Consider the following 21,276-nt stretch of genomic DNA (forward strand, 5'->3'; position numbering starts at 1 on the left):
CAGCAGCTTTTTGGAAATGCACCAAGGGCTTTGATCGTAAAAACCCTTACCTCTAAGCACCTGGGTAGTCCCATTGACTTAAATAGAATAAAATCAGAGCTTTAATTCAAGTGTTTGCAGATTAAGAACCATGTTTGTATTTTAAGATCTTATCTACAGAAGAAATTGCACTCATTTACCTAAGTGTTTTTACAAACGCACCTTTATTTAAATGAGTGCAGTGTTACTTCTGCATTCGGCCACCATCCGAGGAGCGTTGGCCCTGCCTCAGTGCTTAGGAGTGTGAAGGCAGGAAAGGCTCTTAGCTGGAGAACATCAGTGAAATACACAAGCAAGAACTGCCATGCTCTGAAATACTGGGATGCTGCCACCGTGCAGGCAGCAGGAAAGGCTCCTCGTGCTTCATCCATTTTCCGTGTGCCTTTGCACCACTATCACACATTCCCTATATTAGTGCAATCATAGAGTTATCACGGCTTCATAGAATGGTCTGGGTTGGAAGAGACCTAAAACCTGTCTCGTTCCAGTCTCCTGCCAGGGGCAAGAACACCTTCCACTAGATCACGGTGCCCAGGGCTCCATCTCAGCTGGCGTTGAATATTTCCACGGATGGAGCATCACAACTTCTTTGGGGGGCAGCTTGGCCCAGTGCCTCACCACCCTGACAGCCCTTCGCACGGAAGGTCTCGGTGCCCTGGAGAACCCGCTGGAGGCGGGTGATGGTTTCAGCCCGCGGCGCTGGGCGGCCGGGCCGGGCCGGGCCCGCCTGGGCTCGGGCAGGGCTGCGGGGCGGCAGGGCCGGGGCACCGGGGCACGGCGGGTCCCCATGGGCGGCAGGGCCGGGGGCACCGGGGCACGGCGGGTCCCCATGGGCGGCCCGGCCCCTCCCAGCCCTGCGGCGGCTCCTCCTTCGCCCATCGCAGCCGCCCGGGGTCAGGGCCGTGCCGCCGCCGCCCGATCTGCGCGGGGAAGGTGCGTGTTTGCTCTGCCCACCGCCTCATGCTCTTCCCTTTCCTCCTCCCCGCCACCCTCCTCCGCACAGGGCGTTCCCGCGGGCTCCTCCGCCGGGCTGTAGCCCTTTTTGGGGCGCTTTCGGCTCCGGAGGAGGGGCGCCGGGCCGCCATTCCCGGCCGGGCTCAGCCCGCTCCTCGTTTCGCTGTCGAGCCGTGCAGCGTGGGCTGCCCGTCGCCGCCCCTCGCCCTCCGCCGCGGGCCGCAGCGCGCTGCTGCCGGCCCTGCCCGGGCCGGGGCTGCAGCCCCAGCCTGGCGGCGGCACCGCCGCGCTGTGCCCGCTGCTCGCCCTGCTGGCGGGGAGACTGACACCAGCATGCGCTGCTGCAGGAGCGTGGATATTCCATCGCCTCACCCTGCGGAAAAGGATCGGGAGGTGCTTGTGGACAGCAGCTGAACATGAGCCCGCAGTGAGCCCAGGGGGCCGAGAGGGCCGGTGTCACCCTGCCTGTGTCAGCAATAGTGTGACAGCAGGAGCAGGGCAGGGACTGTCCCCTGCGCTGGGCACTGCTGAGGGACAACATCGAGCACTGCTCCAGCTCTGGGCCCTCAGCTCAGGAAGGACTTTGAGGAGCTGGAGAGAGTCCAGAGGAGGGAAATGGAGCTGGGGAAGGGTCTGGAGCACAAATCCTGTGAGGAGCTGCTTTAAGGGTAAAGGTGGTGTTTACCCTGGAGCAAAGCAGGCTCATGGAGACTTTATCATTCTCTACAACTACCTGAAAAGAGGTTGTTGCCACATGGGAGTCGGCCTCTTTTCCCAGGTAACAAGGGACAGGACAAGTGAACATAGCCCCCTGTGTCAGGGAAGTTTTAAGTTGGACATTTGGAGGAATTTCACAGGAAGAGTGATTAGTGACGCGTGAATGGACTGCCCAGGAAGTGGTGGACTCACTGTCCCTGGAAGTGTTTAAGGAAAGACTGGACATGGCACTTTGTGCCAGGGTCTCCTTGATGTGGTGGTGTTCACATTGGACTGAAAGATCTCAGAGGTCTTTTCCAGGCTAATTGATTTTGTGATTCTTTGAAACAAAATCCTTTCTTACCCTCTTGTTCCTCTTAATTTAAAAACAAATATGGGCTCGAAGTTGGCAGTCACACAGTGCTTGGGGATGCACGATCAGTGTTAGACAAGGCAGAATGCTCTGCCGTGATCCTGAAGTGAGCAAAGTTGACAGCAGTCACTGACCGAAAGCTTAAAAAGATATAAATATTGTGAAAATATTATATTAAAAATATTAGAAAAACATATAAAGAAACATGAAAAATATGTAAGTTCTGTGGGCTGAATCAGATTTGACTAAGAAAGCATTAGATGCAAGGGAACCTTTTGAATATAGTGGTTATATCTGCCTAGTTGTAAGTGTGCTCAGAACTATAAGAGAACAAATTCAAGATACAAGCACAAGAATTCTTGTTTCTTCCTCCCAACTGCAATATTTTGAGGACCTGACTTTCCTAAGTGCTGCATGAACACTAAAAGTGCCTGTTCAGACAGTGCCATACACAAAGACACCTAAAATCCTAATGTCTTGTTAAGTGAGTCTTTTATTTTCAAAAGTTTTCCTGTTGTTTTTCACTGTATTAAAAATTAGATTAGTTTTTACTGTTTCTGGAGTTACTCTGGAGATTCTCTAGAACTGTTGCAGGAGCATTGAAATCTGTTCATCAAAGGGGAGTATATGAGTGTTTCTTCTTACAAAGCAATACTTGGGATGTCTGTAGAGCAGACTTCCTGTGTGAAAATTGAATAACTGCTTGCATCTTCATTTATCTGTAATGTAGCTCTCTATTTTAGCTTGTGAAAATTCTTAAGATTTAAGTTAGGGTGGCAAAAGCTGACCTTGATTTTGTTCTGACTGATTTTCTGCAGGGAAAGCTTTTATTAGAAGTCTTTCTCATGCTTACCTGTCAGTTCTGAAATTCACCTTCCAATCCTGTCTGCTGCTCCTTCTGTTGGATTATTGTTTTTAATAAAATCTCAAACCCTTATTTCCACAAAGAAACCCCACAAAGCCTACCATGTGCATAAGAGTTCTTATGTCCCTTGTTTCCTTGTAAATTATGTCTAATTCCCTTAGATGTATCCACCCCATATTGAATAGCATGTATCTGTTGTCCCTTGCAATCAGTTTTACTTTACCCAAACTTCTGTCATTCAGATGAAGGCTGTGCAGATAAACTTGGATCAATGCCACCACAGCTTTAGAGGTTCATACAAAACCTTTGTCTTACCTGATCTTGTTTCTCGGTGTTTAAAATACATACAATTCTTTTGAACAGCAAAACACTAAGATACTGAATCAGATAAAAACAGATTGCAAATCTGGGCTGGGGAAGAACAACCTGTCATTGACCCCTGTTGAGAGACATCTGTTAGCAAAAGCTCATATAAATTTGTATTTGTTTTATAACATGCTTTTGCAAATGCCTGCGTGTCTTTAATGCCAGTGTGAGAAAGGAAGCAATTTATAATATCTTACTGTTGATATAATTGCAGAAAACTCATAATGCACATGGATTCTTTCATCTATTCCTGCTATATTGTATAAAACTTTCTTGTTTTAAGATTGAAAACTTTGCCTTGTCATATATTCCCTTCTTTTCGATTGTGGGAGGATGAAGATGAAGGGTGGCAGTACATCTAAGAGGTAGCAGCTGCAGGGGTGAAATATTTTGCCTAAAGAAGTACTTTGTGGGTAGAAATGTACGAAATGATTACAATCTTGAAGCTCTACAGTTCTTTCTGTTCTGTCTCGACAGGAAATATTATCTGTCAAAAACTGCATTGCAGTAATCTTTTACTTTTTTGTTACCAAATGTCTGCAGTAATCTCAAAGTAGTGAAATAAATGTAGGTTCTTTCTTCATTGACCCCAAGTCACTTACATTTTCACTGTGATGGCAGTAGTGAAGTTTTTGCTCAGATTTGTAATCTCTTAAATGCCAAGTACTCGATTAAGTCAGTATTTTTTGCCAGAATCTTTGAAAAATGCTTTGCTCTTTTTTTGTTTTAGTTTTACAGTACAAGAAAAAATTGTGTGTGAGCATGAGAAAAATGTTAACCTTGTTAGCCTGTAGTTTTAAAAAAAATGATATTTTGGGTACCTTGATCTTACAAGAGACTGGATTTCTGATTTTGAGATAGTGATTGGAGGTTTGCTTTTAATTTATTTATTTATCTACCTAGCTTTTTTTTTTTTTTTTTTAATTTAATGGAGATTATTCAGACACCTGGCTCATTTGGATTCTTTTTTTTTTTCTGTACTGGTATTAATAATAGTAATATTTTATCAGACTCTTTAGGTCTAATTAATATAGGTCTCTTCTGTGAATTTTCTCCACTGTTTTGCTGCTAAGAGACACTTCATAGAAGTATCTAATGAATAGACATGTAGATTAAAATACATCTCTAAAAATTTATGTATTTTGGCAAAGTGTTTTATTGTACTACACACTGCAATCAGAGGTATGGCAAAGGACCTGTGATCTTACAACCTGACTTTATGAGAATACTAATGCTTTTTAGAAAAGAAAATATATCAGTCAAATCTATCTCAGTTCTCTAAGATAAATTTTAAATCAATAATCATTATGCTATATTAAGAGGAGGTTAGTCTCAGGTCACCTACTGTAGACATTCCAACATCATAAGATTATTTTAAACTTGCCTGGGTGACTGTCTTGCATTCAGTACAACAGTGAGAGTTTCTGCAGGCTCGGGATTTGCCCAAGCCTGGTTTGTGACACCTCAGACTCAGCATCCTGTCCAACTGAGAATTGTTGTCATGCTTTTAAAGCCTGTTTTAGTACTGATAAGAGAAAACAGTTATGGGTTTAAATTTGTCATTGCCTATGTGTTTGGGCTTTCTTCTTTCTTTTTTTCAAGTTGCTCATTAAAGAGACTGATCTTTTACTTAAATGTAGTGGTAGTACATTTCCTGCTTAAACACACTGTATAAAAGGGAATGAATCCACTCTTCTCCCCAAAGTTTTCTAGCTTTCATCTGCTACTTATACATGGATACACTGTGCCTTTAATTTTTTTATTAGTTTGGGGTTTTTTTCAGAGAAGGCACTTGACCGTGAATTTACCTAAGACAAGTGAGTCCAAAGGAATTTTGTGTTTCAAGTAGCCCCACAAAAAGGGACTTATATAATATTATGCATGTGCCAATAGTAATTTGAGAAAGAAATGTTCTTTTTTGAGGTCATAAAATATGATCTGACCCACTAGGCTCCATTGGGAATGCATCCACTATTTTATCTGTAATATTTTCAGACCAGAACATAAATCTGATTTATCTTAAATGTTTTCCCTTCTATTCTGCACACATTTTGAGATCAGCATTTCTGGTTCTGTTGGTTTATACTGTTCTGAATCACAAGGTTGATCTTGTAGTTCTTGCTCTGGTCATGTTATCCTGTACAAACCCAAGTCCTCTTTTGTGGCAGACTATGAAACTTGGAGTTTTAGTTTAATGAAAATCTTTATTGCTTTGGAAGCAGAAAGAATTGTAAGGTGCTAATTTCTTTGAGATTGATCGAATGATCAGTCTTTAAGAATGAATCTGTATACTGCAATGGGCTATTAATATTTTCTCCTATGACAACTAGGTAAAGCAGACAAGTGCATTGCTCATCTCAGGTAATCTGTTCAGTGCTGCTGAGAAATACACAGAACAGACAATTTCTGCCTCATCTATGCATTGTGATTATATACCCAAGAGTGAAAACAAAGTCTGCTTGGTTTTAATTTCTTATTTGGTTTGGTTGTCTTGAAATAGCCATTGAGTTAGGAATCTCTAGAGGGTTTTCAGTAGAAAAAAGTCACAGAAATAGGCTTGGAAAATTGTATGCAGACTCTGAGTTACTGCCCTTATCCATTTTACCTGCAGGTGCTGCAGAGTTTTCCACTCCCGCCACCCAAGTGGCCTTTGGTCGGCCATTCTCACCCAGGTGGCAGTGGAAGAGCACAGAGACTTCTGCAGTCCAGTCTTTCTTTGAGTAGTGCATCTTCATTTTCTCTTTGGCAATAACCTCCCAGTACTAGTGCTCATTATTAATTTCTACAAACAAAGCAAAATTGCTTTTTATGGATTGGTTCTCAGCTGCTGATCAATGGACAAGGTTCTGGTGCAAGTGAATGTCAATTTGAAGGGCAGAACGACTGTAGCTGGGATCTAGATGTACTTAAGCCACAAGTGATCCAAATCTGTGTCCCACTCAGTCCAGGCTGGTAAAATACACATACGCTTGACTTCCATAGACATTGCTCCAGCAGCTAGGGTCTGTGATTTGTGCTTCATTTTGGACTTGAGTCTTATAGCTGAAGGGAAATCTTGCACAAAGAGTGGTAGAGAGTAGGAATGTCTCTGTAGCTGCCCTTCAGAGAGTAACTGAATGAGGGGAGATGTGCTTGTCTCCAGCAACCAATGCCACCCACGTCAGCAGATATATTTTGCTTTGCAGTGCTCTCTGGTGTACTCTACAGTTGTTAGAAGACCTGGCATAGCCAAATGCAATGTACAGGTGGATTGTACCAGGCTCTTTGGTAGTTGAACAGGTTTGGACTGTTCAAGCAAATCTGGCCATGAAAAAGGCTTAGAAGAAATATGGAGAGAGACTTTTTAAAAGGGCATCTTGTGATAGGACAAGGAGTAAGGATTTTAAACTGAGAGAGTAGAGTTAGACTAGAAATAAAGGAGAAATTTTTTATACTGAGGATGATGAAACTCTAGAACAGGTTGTCTAGAGAGGTGGTAGATGCCCCATCCCTGGAGACAGTCAAGGTCAGTTTGGGCTGGGCTCTGAGCAACCTGATCTAATTGAAGCTGATCCTGCTTGTTGCAGGGGGTTTGGACTGAGTGACCTTGACCATGTCTCCCAACCCAAACCATTCTATGATTCTGCAGTGTCTTTCCTAAAATCCAGAACAAGACCAGATGAAGACAGGAATGGGAGGATAGGAAAGTTCCTTTGAATAATCTTATATAAAATAACTGTGGGAGCTTATCAGTATGTGAACTCTAAATAAGAAAAACAGATGCATACTGGATAAATAAAAATTAGAGTAGGCACCTGTCTAATGCTACCTTCCAAAATTATCAAAATGAAACATGCTGACTTACATTGCTTGTCCCTACAGACAAGTGCCATAGGAAGGATGAAAGTCAACTGTTTTTCCTGGGAAACATTTTCAGTTGTGGTGCAATAACAGCTGGGCTGTTTGCTGCAAGCATCACTGCAACTGTGGGTAACTGTGTAAACTCAGCTGCTCCTCTGAAAGCAAAAGGTAACTGCTGTAAAAACCTTAATCTAGGAATTAAATAGGATAGTAAACTTGAGAAGCGTAGGCTTCTTGCTGGCTTTGCCTGCTTTCTAGGTGTTTATATCTAAATACTTTGTAGTCAACAGGTAGGACTTGTTGGTAAACATGGATTAAGTGGTGTAGGGTTATTGTGGCAACATCTGTTTCAGGGAATAACTGGGAATGTGTCATAGGGGAGCAGAACCAAAACATTAAGTGTAGTCACATGTGGTGAAATCATCATCCTGAAAGGATCAGCACTTCATGAAGAAGTCAAAGATGTTTTTGAATGTAGGAGCATTAGTAACTTCATGTGAACTCTACTTCCATCAATTGCCTCTGCTTGCAAGCTGATGTATGTGATAAAATCAAAACCAAGTGTAAGTGATCCTCCAATACTGGTTCCATTTTAACTTAGAATTGCTTTTAATGAATCAAGAGACTGACATTTGCAACATCTGGATTTACTGAAGGATGCAAAGGCTCCATTTTTAACTCACACTAGTAACACCAGAGTCTCAAATGTTATATAGCTGCTTTACTCATGCCGTGGATAAAGCCCTCTGAGTTTTATGTAGTTATGATTGGGCAGTTGTGTAGGTTTGAAAACCAACATTCATAGCTAAATCAAAGTAGAGTGCTCCAAGTGCTTTGTTTTCTTCAAGCTTTTGTCTCCTCAATGGTTGGTCCTGTGACTAGAAATGGTTTAAGGCCACATTGCCAAAGCTTGTGCTTGCACAGGCTATTTTGGAGGAAGAACCAAAGTAAGAGATGTCTTAATTCCCTGAGCTCTCTGCTCATTTTGATAGCACTGTATATAAATACAAATTTAAAGAGTGTCAAAATAGTTTACTTTTTGTTGCGTACCCCGCATGACTTGTCCAGCAAAGGCAGGAGGAGTTTGTGGCTGTCACCTGCAATAGAAGGAGAGGAGGAGCAATGGGGGCATGGAAGTGAAGCCGTGGGCTCTCTGGGCTGCTTGGCTGAAGTCCCTGTGTGCTTCCTGAGCTCAGGTGCAGTCACTCACCTGAACCTGGTGTGTTCCTGTCTGTGCTGAGGAGTCAGTTTTATCAAAGGCAGGTAAAAACTTCTTTGGAGTTTGGGAGCTTGCAACTGTGTGTTTGCTTTGCCTTACACAATCTGAACTGTGCAGAGGTATTTAGGATCTAGGAGGAAACTCCTTCCTGCTTTGTGGGTATAATCTCTGAATATTAGTGTTGAGGTGCAGTATCAGAATCATGTCAGTGCAAAGTCAGGGAGATGTCTTAACATTTGCAGAGAGAGGGTTGATCACATTCATCACTGTCCTCTCTATATATAATTAGTATGTTTAGTCTATGGTATATTTTTGTGGAGGGGGTTGTTAATGATTTTTGTTAGTGGTTTATTTTTTGTTTGTTTTTTTTTTCTTTTTTCACTTTGATTTCCGGTAGACTTTTTTTAACGTGACCATTTACTTCAGTGCAGCGAGCTTTTGATCATCTGCTCTTGGTAGTGTCAGAAGAAGAGGGCTGAGTAGTTATGCTAATGTCTTTCATGTGGCAACTGAAGCACTTGGAGGTGCCACTTCTGGGTCCCTCCTCTTCCAGTGGTTGTTTCATTTTGTCTGTAGTTGTAAGGCGTGTTTCTCTCAGTGTGTCTGTGTAGTGAGTAGCACAGGGGACCCTCATGATAACAGAGATGTGTTACACATTGCTCAACAAAAAAATTAAAAATAAATTAATATTGATATATGTCTGTTGTCCTAGCTGACTTTTTTATCCTGCAATAGCAAAATGGTTTGATAATTTTTGTCTTTTAAATGGGAGTAAAAAGTAATTAGAAGTTAAACACAGAATCAGAACTGCCTTATGCATGGTAAGTGTAGTGCTTCTTGATCAAATGTGTGCTGCACTGGGGAGTAGCTTTGATGAAAAAGTGGTGCTGGAGCTTTCTTCCACATCAGAAAGAGGTCTGTTTTTTCTAACTTATTTCTCGAAATTGGCCCAAACCCAGATTTCTCTCATGCTCTTTAAGTAAAGTGTATTTATCTTTCTAGCAGTCTGTTACATTGAAGCTTTTTAAGCTTTTTTTTTCTTGCCTTTTTTTTTCTTTCACATTTCAGTGCATTCTGCAGTTGGAATGGTGGCCCCTGTTGTAGAGTGCCACTGAACTGTAGCAACTTGTTTCTGATGTTGATATGTTGGAATACAGTGTGATATTTGAGTACCAGTATAATGCTCTAGTGAATATGATGAAATCATAAATGACATACTTCATAATATATCTCATCGAAATGAATATATTTTCCCACCATTAATAGAAGTAAAGAAATGTGTGCATCATGCAGATTTTTTTCTGTCAAATGTAATGAGAAATTCTTGATCTTGCACTTTTTTGTATAGTTGCATTTACAAATTCATGCTTTGTTGCTTTGGAAAGGGAAGATTCAGTAGTCGTATCCTACAATAAGGAGAGGAAAAACTAAAACAAAAGTTCTTAACAAATCTAGCAATATGTTCACCAGACTTCTCAGCTTCACAAAACCACTTGATTGCTTTTTACTGTAGCAGTATGAGGAAATTACCTTTTCTTGTGATTGTAGAGAAAGACTGTATGAAAAAACATGACAAATGAAAATACACTCAAAAAAGTTACAGTTATTTTAATCTGGAAATTTTGTTTATTAATATTCTTAAATATCTTATATTCAACATTGCTGAATGATTATTGACTTTATTTGGAATTATGGTGCTATTATAGTTTGTACACTGGGACTGTAGATGTATGAAGTAAAGTAGCTAAAATGGTTGGATATTTTTAAAAATGTTGGTATTGCCCTTTTTTGGTCTTTTTCTTTAAGGTGTTTAATGTGCATAACTTTTCTCTGAACCTGCTGGCTTAAAATGAAAAAATTGTTCCATATGCAAAGCAAAAAGTGCTTTGTAGATGTGTGGTGGTAGAGGCATATTATTCTTGTCATATGCTAAGAATTTAACTTATAAGTTTCTAATTCTGAGGTGGTATATAATATATATGTAGCTGCAAATACCTGGTGCAATTTTTGTTAAAATTCATTAGAAGAGTTGGTCTGTTGCACTTCTGTTATGCATTACATAATCAGTAACTAGGGTTGCTTAATTTGGTGGTTCATTTTGGCAAATGTCCTGACCCTTAGTAGTATAATGTGTAGTTGTCTTTAAAAATGAGGTTCAATTTGGAATCACAGAATCTCTAGGTTGGAAGAGACCTCCATCAAGTCCAACCCATGCCCTAACACCTCAACTAGACCATGGCACCGAGTGCCACATCCACTCTTTTTTTAGATACATCCAGGGATGGTGACTCCAATGCTTCTCCAGGCAGACCATTCCAGTACTTTATTATTATTTCAGTGAAAAACTTTTTCCTAATATCCAACAAGATATTTCCTTTGGCACAACTTGAGACTGTGTCCTCTCATTCTGTCAGTTGCTGCTTGGTGAAAGAGACCAACTCCACTTGACTGCAACCACTTTTCAGGGAGTTGTAGAGAAGGAGAAATCCAAAGTATTCAGATTTTCTGGCCAAAATCTAGAGCACCCTAGAGCACACACACGCTCTGTAGAACTGAACAGCCTTCTGCTGGATCGCTGCTTGGAGGTGCATCAAGAAGTTCCTGCGAGTGACAGATGCATGGCAATTGGATTCTTTTTGGTTTTCACAGGAGTGGCAGATCAGCCTTTGACAGTACCAGCCCTGTACTGACTGTCACTAGCAAAACTTGGTTTACTCCTGTTATGGTGTCTGTCCATCAATTTTAGCAGCTTTTGCTATCCTGAGTTGTGGATTGATCATTTGCTCATGGCTCATACCTTCTGTCATAGGCTTCCTCCTGGTAGGAGAATAGGTTTTATCATTTGGCTGGAATGGTGTCTGCTAGTCTTTCAATAAAAACTCAGAAGGAAAATACTTAACATTTGATTTGTGGGAATGATTTCACGTAATACAGGATGTAAGATGTCTTGTTGGACATGTTTTCAGAAAGAAACTTAGTTTAGAATTTTGGGTGAAAGAAGTTTAAGCATTGCTTAAGCATAAGTACAGAAGAGGTTGTGAAAGAAGATTTCTGTGGTTATGATGCTTCCTTAAAAAGGGAGCACTTTTCACCCGTAGGAAAGGCTGACACAAAACATATGCAATTCTGAAGAGTGTGTCTCAGTAATTTATGAATTTTGTGAAATGGTACAAGATACCTGTCTCACTTTTCACACTAGGGCAATAGTTGTGGACTAGAATGAAGCTGAGCATAAAAATACCAGGTGGTATACTTGTTGCCCTGCTCTTGCATGTGTGGATTTAATTTTCCAAAATCATTTCCCCTTCTTTCCCTTCATATGTCTTTCAACACCATCAGCTGGCTTTAGCTATATATTTTGGCATGTAATGTAATATGAACAATATTGTATTTGGGTGTCAGTATTTCCTAACTTCCCTCCATTCATTAAGTATTTCTGTTCTTGTCAGTTCTCATCTAAAAATCCCACTGAATTCCTATCTTTTGCCTCTGAAAAGATAAGGTACTCCCTTTTGAGAAATGTATTTTCCATGCTTATTAAGAAGAATAATACCTTCTGCTGTGTTGCTGAGGTATTGTTCAGTGCTTATGTTTTTTGGTTTTTTTGTTATTCTTAACTTAAATTTTTGTCTGGACCACATTGCTTCTTAGAGAAGTAGCTGGCTGATCATTTCTGTGGCTTTGCTGATGCAATATTCTGCACATGGATTATGGTGTGATTCTTCAGGATTATTGGCATCTGTTTTAGCAGCAGCTATGGAATAAAAATATATCAAGGTAGCCTGTTACTATTCTGAGGCTTGGAGTGAAGAAATTGGGAAGGGATAAATCCTTTTGCTGCTTCTTTTCTGTGTTAAGCTGGAGTACTTCCCTCATACTGACTATAAATAGGGTTTGAGCTTCTGCCAAATGGGGAGCTATGGCTGCAGTGTCTCTTGGAATGTTTGGACTTTCTCAGACTTGATCTTTAGAGTTCTTAAAACTTTTTACTTCCTATTTTGTCTACATAAGTCAGTATCAGTACTAGAGCCTATATGGTCACAGGTCACACTTTTCAAGGATTTCAGTATCTATCTTCAATTGTAGGAAATCAAAATAGTTCTTCTGGAGTTGGTAAAACAGCTCAGGTGTTTCCTTTGGTGTCTTAGACTTTTTGGTCCAAATAATAAGATCATCCAAAGCCTCATATCCATGTTGTGTTGTACTCTTCTTTATCTTAGTTTTACATGTCAAAAGGCTAATTTAAAGACTTTTTAATGTAAATGATAGTTTCAACTGTGTGTGTTCCCAAACCCAAGATTTTCCAACTGATTAAATGTTCTCCCAGATGAGGAATTATGACAATTCTGAAAAAGCAGTCTTTGAGGAATGTCTGCTTTTCTGCTTCACTCTTCAAGATCATAAAGCTTGTATTTCCCCCCCCCGCCCCATCTACTCCTCCTCCTTATAAGTGATGGAAGAACTCTACATCTTTATTTTTAGGCAAAAATCTCCACCTCATTTTGCAAGTTCACCTATCCTCCCAGCCATCCTACTCCACAGCTGTCACAACAAACTTTTTTCCAGTGCTATTAAATGTATCTGACATCACTCTGCAGCATGTTAGTTTGTTACCCTGCGGCTTTTCAGTCTATTCTCATGTCATCAAAACCACTGTGTGATTTCAAGATTTCCTACATTCCCTGAAGGAAAATCAAATGGTGGTTAGGAAACTGATAGATACTCTGCAGATATAGCTGATCTCTAGCAATGAAGTGGTGAATATCCTCAATTTATTGTTTTCATTCCTCATTTGCCAAAACCATGACTCCTGTGAACTCTCTATATCCTTTTGTCTGTATTTTCAGCTGGGATTTTTTGAAAACTTTGCCACACTGGAGAATAAGTAGTGCTCTAGCTTTGTTTATCCTATTTTTATGCCCTCTGCTCTTCTTTCTGTTATCTGATTGCTGCAGTAATCAATTTCTCATGTGAAAGATTATTTTGTGCTCTTTCTCTTACTCTTTTCCATCTGTAACATTTAAGTAATTTATATTGTAATGATTTTAATGGAAATGCCTGGTTAAAGATTGGATGTGCTCTTCTTTTGTATAAGGGCCCCGTTAAAAGATGAAAATCCCAATGAGCCTACATTTCAGCATCAAAGACAGCAGTTAGGTATAGACAAATTGGCCAGATTCTGCACTACCTGCATAGTGTTGTGCTGTACATTTCATTCTCTTTCATACTAATTTGAACTGGAAAAGTCTTGTTTTCTGCCTTTAGTTTCTCTTTTTCTTCTACATACCTAGAACCTTTCCTCTTGATTTTTAAAAAGTGTTTCAGCTTGTGTCTGGTCTCCTTTCATATTCTGAATCACACATCTAGTCTGAAAGACATCTTTTGAGCTCTAGTCCAAAGTGCCTTTTCAAGTAGGATCAGCTGCAGTAGGTTGTCCAGGCCCACGCCCAGACAGGTTTGAAAAAAAAATTAAACAAAAAAAATAAAAGTGCACTCTTGTGTTACATGGAATTTCGTATGTTTCAGTTTGTTTCCATTGACTCTTGTTCTATGGTGGGCACCACCACTGGGAAGAGCCAGGTTCTGTCTTCTTTGTTCCCTCCTGTCAGGTATTTCTATCCACTGGTGAATCCCTCCCACTCCTTCTGGAGAAGAAAAGAATCTTTTCTTCTCAAGACTGAACAGTTAAAACTCTCAGCCTCTCCTAATAGGGATACTCCAGTCCCTTAATCATCTTTGTGGCCTTTGCTGCACTCTCCAGCATGTCCACATCATTCTCATCCTGGGAAGCCCCCTACAGAGTTCTGGACTAGGTATGGACTTCTAGGGATCACCACTAGCTACCATCTGCCAAGCAGATGTCACAATTTTCAATCCACCTCACTGTCTGCTCATCCAGCCTATACTTCACCAGCTTCCCTGACACCTTTATGGAGACAGCCTTACTAATGTGAAGAGGAAGCAAATCCACTGCTCTATCCTCATCTACCAAGACAGTAATTTTGTCTTAGAAGGGCACCATGTTGTGTGTGGAAGTAATTTTCAGGACTTTTCTCCTGTCCACTTGCCAGAGCTTGATGTGAGGCTGACTGGTCTGTAGTTCCCTGCATTTTATTTCTTGCCCTTCTCAAATATAGGAGTGACATGACAAGAGTAGCCTCACAATGACATAATTGTGAGTTGTGGGTACAACCCATAAGGCTCCATGGATTTATATATATAAACAGTTTATTTAAGTGCTACTTTACTTGGTCTTCCTCACTCCAGACTTTCCCTTTTTAATGTTCTGCTAGGATTTTACAGGGAAAATCCTCTCTTTCTGTGAATTCAGAGAATTCCCATCCTTCTCTGTGGATCCAAACACTACTATGACTGGAGGCCCTCCTTCTACTTCATGAACAATAAAACACATTGAACAATTTTAACAGTGTTTTTTTGTTTTTTTTTTTTAAATTAATTTGGCTGGCACTGTGAGGTTAATTTGCTGTGTCTTAACTAGTTAGATGGGGAAAAATAAGTAATCTCCTTTGCTTGATGATTCACTGGGGCGATAAAGTTGCAGACACTGGGAAAACAGATGTATTATTCTTTCCCTGGACTAGCAGTGGAGTGATTCCTGTGTTGCAATCAGAGTATGATGTTATTTTACCCAGCAGGGAACTATTTTAGCTGCTTTTGAACAGATTATGCTGGAGTATTCAAAGAAAGCACAATAAATTACATTCCTTTTGTATTTTTTTTCTTTTTTTCCTGTTCTTGACCAGGGTTTGAATTCAGTTATATTCCTCTTACAATGCAGGCTGTGAAATGCCATGCAACACAGAAGTATGTTACATCCACAAAAGTTGTGATGTGTTTGTTCTCAGTGTTCAGTGGAAAATTCCTGGAAGAAGTATATATCTTAAATGCAAGTCCCCTGGAGGAGTCTTTTGAGTGAGGATGCTACTGGTTTTGAATGGGGCTAGGAAGAAAAAAGAAAGCATTTTTAATTTAAGGGAAATGTGATAACTGCAGTTGCATCTATCCATTGAAAAAAAATGCATGAAGTTAGTACCTGGGGGCTCTTTGAGGTTGCCAGTGCTGTTTAAATAATCCCTCTGTGTCTTCTGTGTAACAGCTAAGTGTAGCTGCTTTTTCTGGTAGATTTTGCAAACACTTAAACAAACCTCCAAACATTAAGTTTTGGAAACTAAATGTACAAAATTGTTGTCTTACTCCATTCAGCACTCATCCATTTTCTTGCTGGCTTCTTTGTGTGTGATGAGCTTGGCAAAAATCAGGAAATGAGCATGGTCATCCTGAGAAAATGACTGATGTCTAGAAGAGGATGTCTAAGAGCATGTAATTAGCTGGTTAAGGGAAAGTACATGGAGAAAGTGCAGAGCATAGCAATAAAAATACACCAGTACTCTGTGTAGTATAACCACAAATAAACAGTAACTCAGACTATAAAAGGCATTTTGCAGTTCTCATGCAGTGTCCTGAGATAACCTGAGTCTTCTGCTCCTGGTTGTGTAAGACCTTTGCCCTGCCTGTCTCAGAGAAATCTCTGTGATAGATTTGTCATTCACTGATGAAATCAATGATGATTTTTTGTTGTTTTGCAAAAATGATGCTTCACTGTGAAGAACCTGTTACTTACTTGATCTCAAGTTTAGATGACATTTGAATAGTTAAGGAGAATACCTCAATATTCCTCTATTGCTAAAGTTACTGTTTAAATTGCTCTTTATGACAAGACCCATAAAGGCCTATGGAATGCTGACAGTTTGTGTTGGTTATCATGAGCTAGGCTTGGTGACTCCAGAATGATTTCTTGAGTGGTTTTTGTGGGTATTGAGGTGTTTTTGTTAATTTGTTTGTTTCTGAATTCTGGTGGTTTATGGATCCTAGAAATGTTGCTAGTACTTTGTGTCTTATTTCTGCACTGCACAGCCAGTGTTTTTCACATGGCATCTTATGGGTACATGCCTGGTGGATTATCCCCCTTTTTGGGAGCTGATCAGAAGCTCTCATGAATGTTGTGGGTTGCCTCTTCTGTTTCTGTTGACAAATCTATGCTTCTAAGTGCCTGCAGAGTAATATTTACAACATGGGGATTATATCAAGAAGAAATAGTGCAGTTGCAGGGCTGTGATCTTCTTGGGATCATGGAGATGTAGAGGGACAGCTCATATGACTGAAATGCTGCAGTGGATTGCTAGATGCCCTTCAGGAAGGACAGACTGGAAAGGAGATGAAGTTGTCCTTCAAGTGAGAGGACAGCTGTAGTGCTTGGAGTTCTGCCTAGGGATGGGTGATGAACTAACAGAGAGCCCATGGATAAGGTTTAGTGAAGAGCAGACTGGTATGGGTGACTATAGCAGCTGTGTGTGTATTATAAAGCACCTGATCAGAAGAACGAGTAGATGAGGCCTTAAGAGCTGGAAGTAGTTTCTCATTCACAGGCTCTGTTGTTGATGGTGTACTTCAAGCACCCCAATATCTGCTGGAGGGTTATCATAGCAGGCTATAAGCAATCCAGGAGGTGCCTGACACAGGTTATACCATCAAGGAGAGGTGCTATGATGGACTTAATTCTGGCAAAGAAGGGCTGGCTGTGATATGAAGGTCAAAGGCAGCCTTGGCTACAGTGTCCATGAGGTAATGGAGTTCAGGATCATAGGAGCAGGTCAAAAAGCAAGATTACAGCACTGGACTTGAGGAGAGAAGACTGAGCTCTTCAAAGATCTGCCTGATATATATCCTGTGGAATAAAGCCCTGAAAGAAGGAAGAGAATGCAAAGAAATCATGTTAATATTCTGGCATGGTTTATGGTAGCTAAGTACCATGCAGACACACACTCACTCCCTGCTCCCAGCCCTCAGTGATACAAGGAGGAGCCACAGAAAAAGAGGTACTGTCGTGGTTTGACATTGGCCAAAAACCAGGCACCTACAAGAGTCACTCACTCACCCTTCTCTGCCACAACTGGGCAGAGGAGGAGGAAAAAAATCTAAACAAATGATTCATGAATGAGATAAGGACTGGGAGAAATATTTCAAGGGCAAAACAAGCTCAAATTGCAAAGTAGATTCTGTTACTAAGAGAATCAGAGGAGAATAATGAGAAGTGAAATAAGCCCTTAAAATACTTTTTTCGCCTCAACCCGTCCCACCTTCCCACCGAGCAGAGGGAGACAGGGTGTGAGGGTTTTGGTCAGTTCATCACTGAGATTTTCTTCCACTGCTCCAGGAGAGGAGTCCTTCCTCTGTGAGACTGTGGGGTCCCTCCCACAGGAGACAGTTCTCCATGAACTCCCCCAGTGTGGGTCCACTCTCACAAGCAGCAGTCCTGACAAAACTGCTGCAGGGTGAGTCCCTCCCACGGGCAGAGAGACCAAACCTGCTCTGGCATGGGGTCTCTCTTTCCATGGAGTGCAGTCCTCCAAGGACAGGCTGCCCCAGCCTGGAAGCAGGGACCTCTCTCCATTGGGTCTCCCACTGGATCACAGCCCCCTCCAGGGATCCACCTGTTCCAGCATGGGAACCTTCCCCAGGGGCTGTGGATGGATCTGTGCATCCCCCATGGATCCCCATGGGCTGTGGGTGGATCTCTGCATCCCTGTGGATCCCCATGGGCTGTGGGTGGATCTCTGCATCCCCCATGGATCCCCATGGGCTGTGGGTGGATCTCTGCATCCGTGTGGATCCCCATGGCTGCAGGGGCACAGCAGCCTCATCATGGTCTCACCACAGCCTGCAGAGGAATCTCAGCTCCAGTGCCTGGAGCAGCTCCTGTCCCTCCTTCTGCACTGACCTTGGTATTGCCGTGTTGTTTCCCTCACATCTTCTCTTCTCTGAAACAAAAAAAACTGTGACTTTGTTTTGATTTTCTTCTTTAATATGTCATCACAGAGGTGTTACCAACCTCTCTCCCTGGCTCAGTTTTGGCCAGCAGGGTGTCCATCCTCAGAGCCAGCAGGGATTGGCTCTGCTGGACATGGTGGAAGCTTCCAGCAGCTTCTCACACAAGACATCTTTGTGCCCCCCCCGCCACCAAAAACCAGGCCATGCCAAACCAATCCAGGTTCAAAAACTTGAGTATTCAGATAAGAAAAGTTTAATAGATGAAGTGTTATAGTAATAATAATCATGATGATAAAGTAAAACCCAAGAAAAACAAGCAATGCACAAATGAATTACTTACCACCTGCTGATCAATGCCCAGCCTTTCCCTGAGAAGTGATCAACACCTTCCAGTCAACTCCCCCAGTGTGTGTACTCAACTTGGTATGGAATATCCCTTTGGTCAATGGTCCTGGCTGTGCTCCCTCCCAGCTTCTTGTGCAGCTCCTCATTCACAGAGCATGAGACACTGGAAAGTCGTTGACTTAGGGTAAGCACTACTTAGCAACAACCAAAACATCAGTGTGTTATCAGTGTTATTCTCATGCTAAATCCAAAACACAGCACTGTATCACTTACTAAGCAGAAAATTATCTCTATTCTAGCCAAAACCAGGACACTGGAGGTATTGGATCGAAGTCTTAAATCTTTTTAGTACAATAGAAAGTACTTCCCTGACTATGAAGATGGAGATCAGGAAGAACTTTTATTCACGTTAAGAAATGTTTTTGTCTGAATGTTTTGTGCCATTTGATTTGGCACTTCTGAACAGTCTGGAAAGGAGATGCAAAACTCCTTCTGCATGGGAGCAGCCCTGGGTTTTGATTCATTGAAGAAAGTGTTTATTTAAAGAGATGCAGCATTCTAAGGATTTTTCTATAGACCACAACAGAGATTGTGTCCAGAGATTTTTCATTTGCTTTCAATAATTCTGTCTTCAAGTTGAGTTTACTTTCCTGCTAGTTCTGATCAAAGCATTTTCATGATAAACTAATTTATTTTCATTTAATTTCTGTCTGCCAGTCCAAATAACAAAAAGTATTGCTGATAGGTCTATGATTTTTTAACTTTTTTTCTTTTTTTCCTCTCCAACAGGCCATCTGTGGAAAAGAAGAAAGAGGGGGAAAAATGAAGTACTTATTCTTAATATTTCTCATGAATTTATTACACCAGTATGCTGGGAAATCTTTGAGAAGAGATGGAAGTTCCCTGAAGTCATTTGAAGACATTAAGAATGAGATAGCTGGCTATACTAATATTGCTAAGGCTATTATTGATCTTGCTGTTCATGGAAAGGCTCAGAACAGATCCTATGAAAGATTAGCAGTTTTTGCTGACACCATAGGACCTAGACTCAGTGGTTCAAAAAACTTAGAGGCAGGCATCAAATATATGTTCAGTGCCCTGCAGAAAGATGGGCTGGAAAATGTGCATCTGGAGCCTGTGAAAGTACCACACTGGGAAAGAGGAGAAGAGTTTGCAGTGATGCTGGAACCAAGGAATCACAGCATTGCTATTTTGGGACTTGGGAGCAGTATTGCAACTCCTCCAGAAGGTAACTCTTCCTTTTGGAATTACATGACTTGCTTTTTAACACAAACTGTATTGTACCCCCAACAACTTCTCTCAGTAGTCAAACTATGATTTTCTTCTTGCTGTAATAGTTCTTCTGAACAAGGTGCTATTTTCCTGGGACTTTTCTATACGGCACAGCTGTGACTGGTGCAGTTTATATTAATACAGTCTGGTTAAACAGACTTGTAAAATTGGAGTTGATTCTTGGATGAACTTTCCATTAAATTTATGCATTTTTTTCTAGCACTGCTGAACCTCATTTGCAAAGATTCTGGCCCTCCATTGTGATTGGTAGGAAAGAAGTTCTCCATGGGGTGTCAAGTTGCCACATGATTCCTTTTTCTTGTCATATGCCCTATCTTGCCAGGCTCAGCCCTTCACTCCAGTAAAAAAAAAAAGAGCAGGAAAAGGAGCTGAGCTTGGAGAGTTCAAGCCCCTCACTAAACATAGCAGGTGGTACTTGTGTGTCCTTCACCCCTTCCTGTTGCAGTAATTATGTAGAGATGGACATGCCTGGCATCAACACCAACCAGTTTTTTATTAAAAACTTTTCATGACTTCTTTCAAGCAACTCTGACTCCTTTCCTTATAGGCAGCTTCACATACCCCTGACTGGAGTCAGTGGAATCAGAGAAACTTAAGTTTCTCCTCACATATAACCAATTTATTCCAGTTTCATTACTCAATGTGAAAGTCTGCAGTAGCATAACAACTACATCCAATTAATTCCAATTAATTTTTCTTCATTCTTTTCTCATTGATTGTTAACTTTCTCTTTTTGTTTGCTTTGGTTTAGTTTGGCTTTTATCAGTATAGAACATCAACCTAAGGATTCTCCTAGCTCTGAAATACATTTGTGAATTAAGCTTGATACATTCCCCAAATACACACAATACATACTAATAAAGTTGCAGCTTTCTGATTCCTGAATTCATAAATACAATATATATGTTTCAACATCAAATAGACACATTGCACTGAACAATAGAACTACTTTGTCTTTGTATCTTATTGCTTTAATTACTTCACTTGTTCCTTTTTTAGCCTAGTTGCTTTTGTAAAGTTACTTTAACTGCTGTGTAGGAGTACCATATTTTAACTTGGCCCTTAATTCAGCTTTTTGGGGACACAGAATCAGTTCTAGCAGACTCTACTTCACGGACAGGCACAAACTGAAATAATTTTTCTGTTGCTCCCCTTTAGCTTCAATTCCTTGCTTTGATTCTTCTTCTACCTCCTGCTCTGTTTTCCATTCCTTTAAAGTTTCATAGAGCAATCTCCAAGTGGTAGCCAAATCTGCAGCTGTCTTGTCCCCTTTGGATACCACATCCCAGAGTCTTTCCACCTTTTTCCGTGCTCTAACACTAAAGGCAGTACTTTCATCAGTCTTAATACCCTTTTTTGTTTTGTTTTTTTAAAGTTTTTTTTTAATATAGATAAAACAGTCTGTTCCCAGTGGTT

General features: G+C 41.0%; 1 protein-coding gene across 1 annotated transcript in view; it reads left to right on the forward strand.

The window, feature by feature from the left end:
- The first annotated feature begins 919 nt into the window (after window positions 1-919).
- Window positions 920-21,276, forward strand: part of CPQ (carboxypeptidase Q) — a 145,997-nt gene continuing 125,640 nt past the window's right edge. Inside the window, exons 1-2 of the mRNA XM_079300973.1 lie at window positions 920-972; window positions 19,336-19,795. Coding sequence (XP_079157099.1) covers window positions 19,369-19,795 — 427 coding nt within the window. The 5' untranslated portion in view covers window positions 920-972; window positions 19,336-19,368. The remainder of the gene's footprint in view (window positions 973-19,335; window positions 19,796-21,276) is intronic.

The sequence above is a fragment of the Erithacus rubecula genome (assembly GCF_903797595.1).
Source record: "Erithacus rubecula genome assembly, chromosome: 3".
Classification (NCBI taxonomy): domain Eukaryota; kingdom Metazoa; phylum Chordata; class Aves; order Passeriformes; family Muscicapidae; genus Erithacus; species Erithacus rubecula.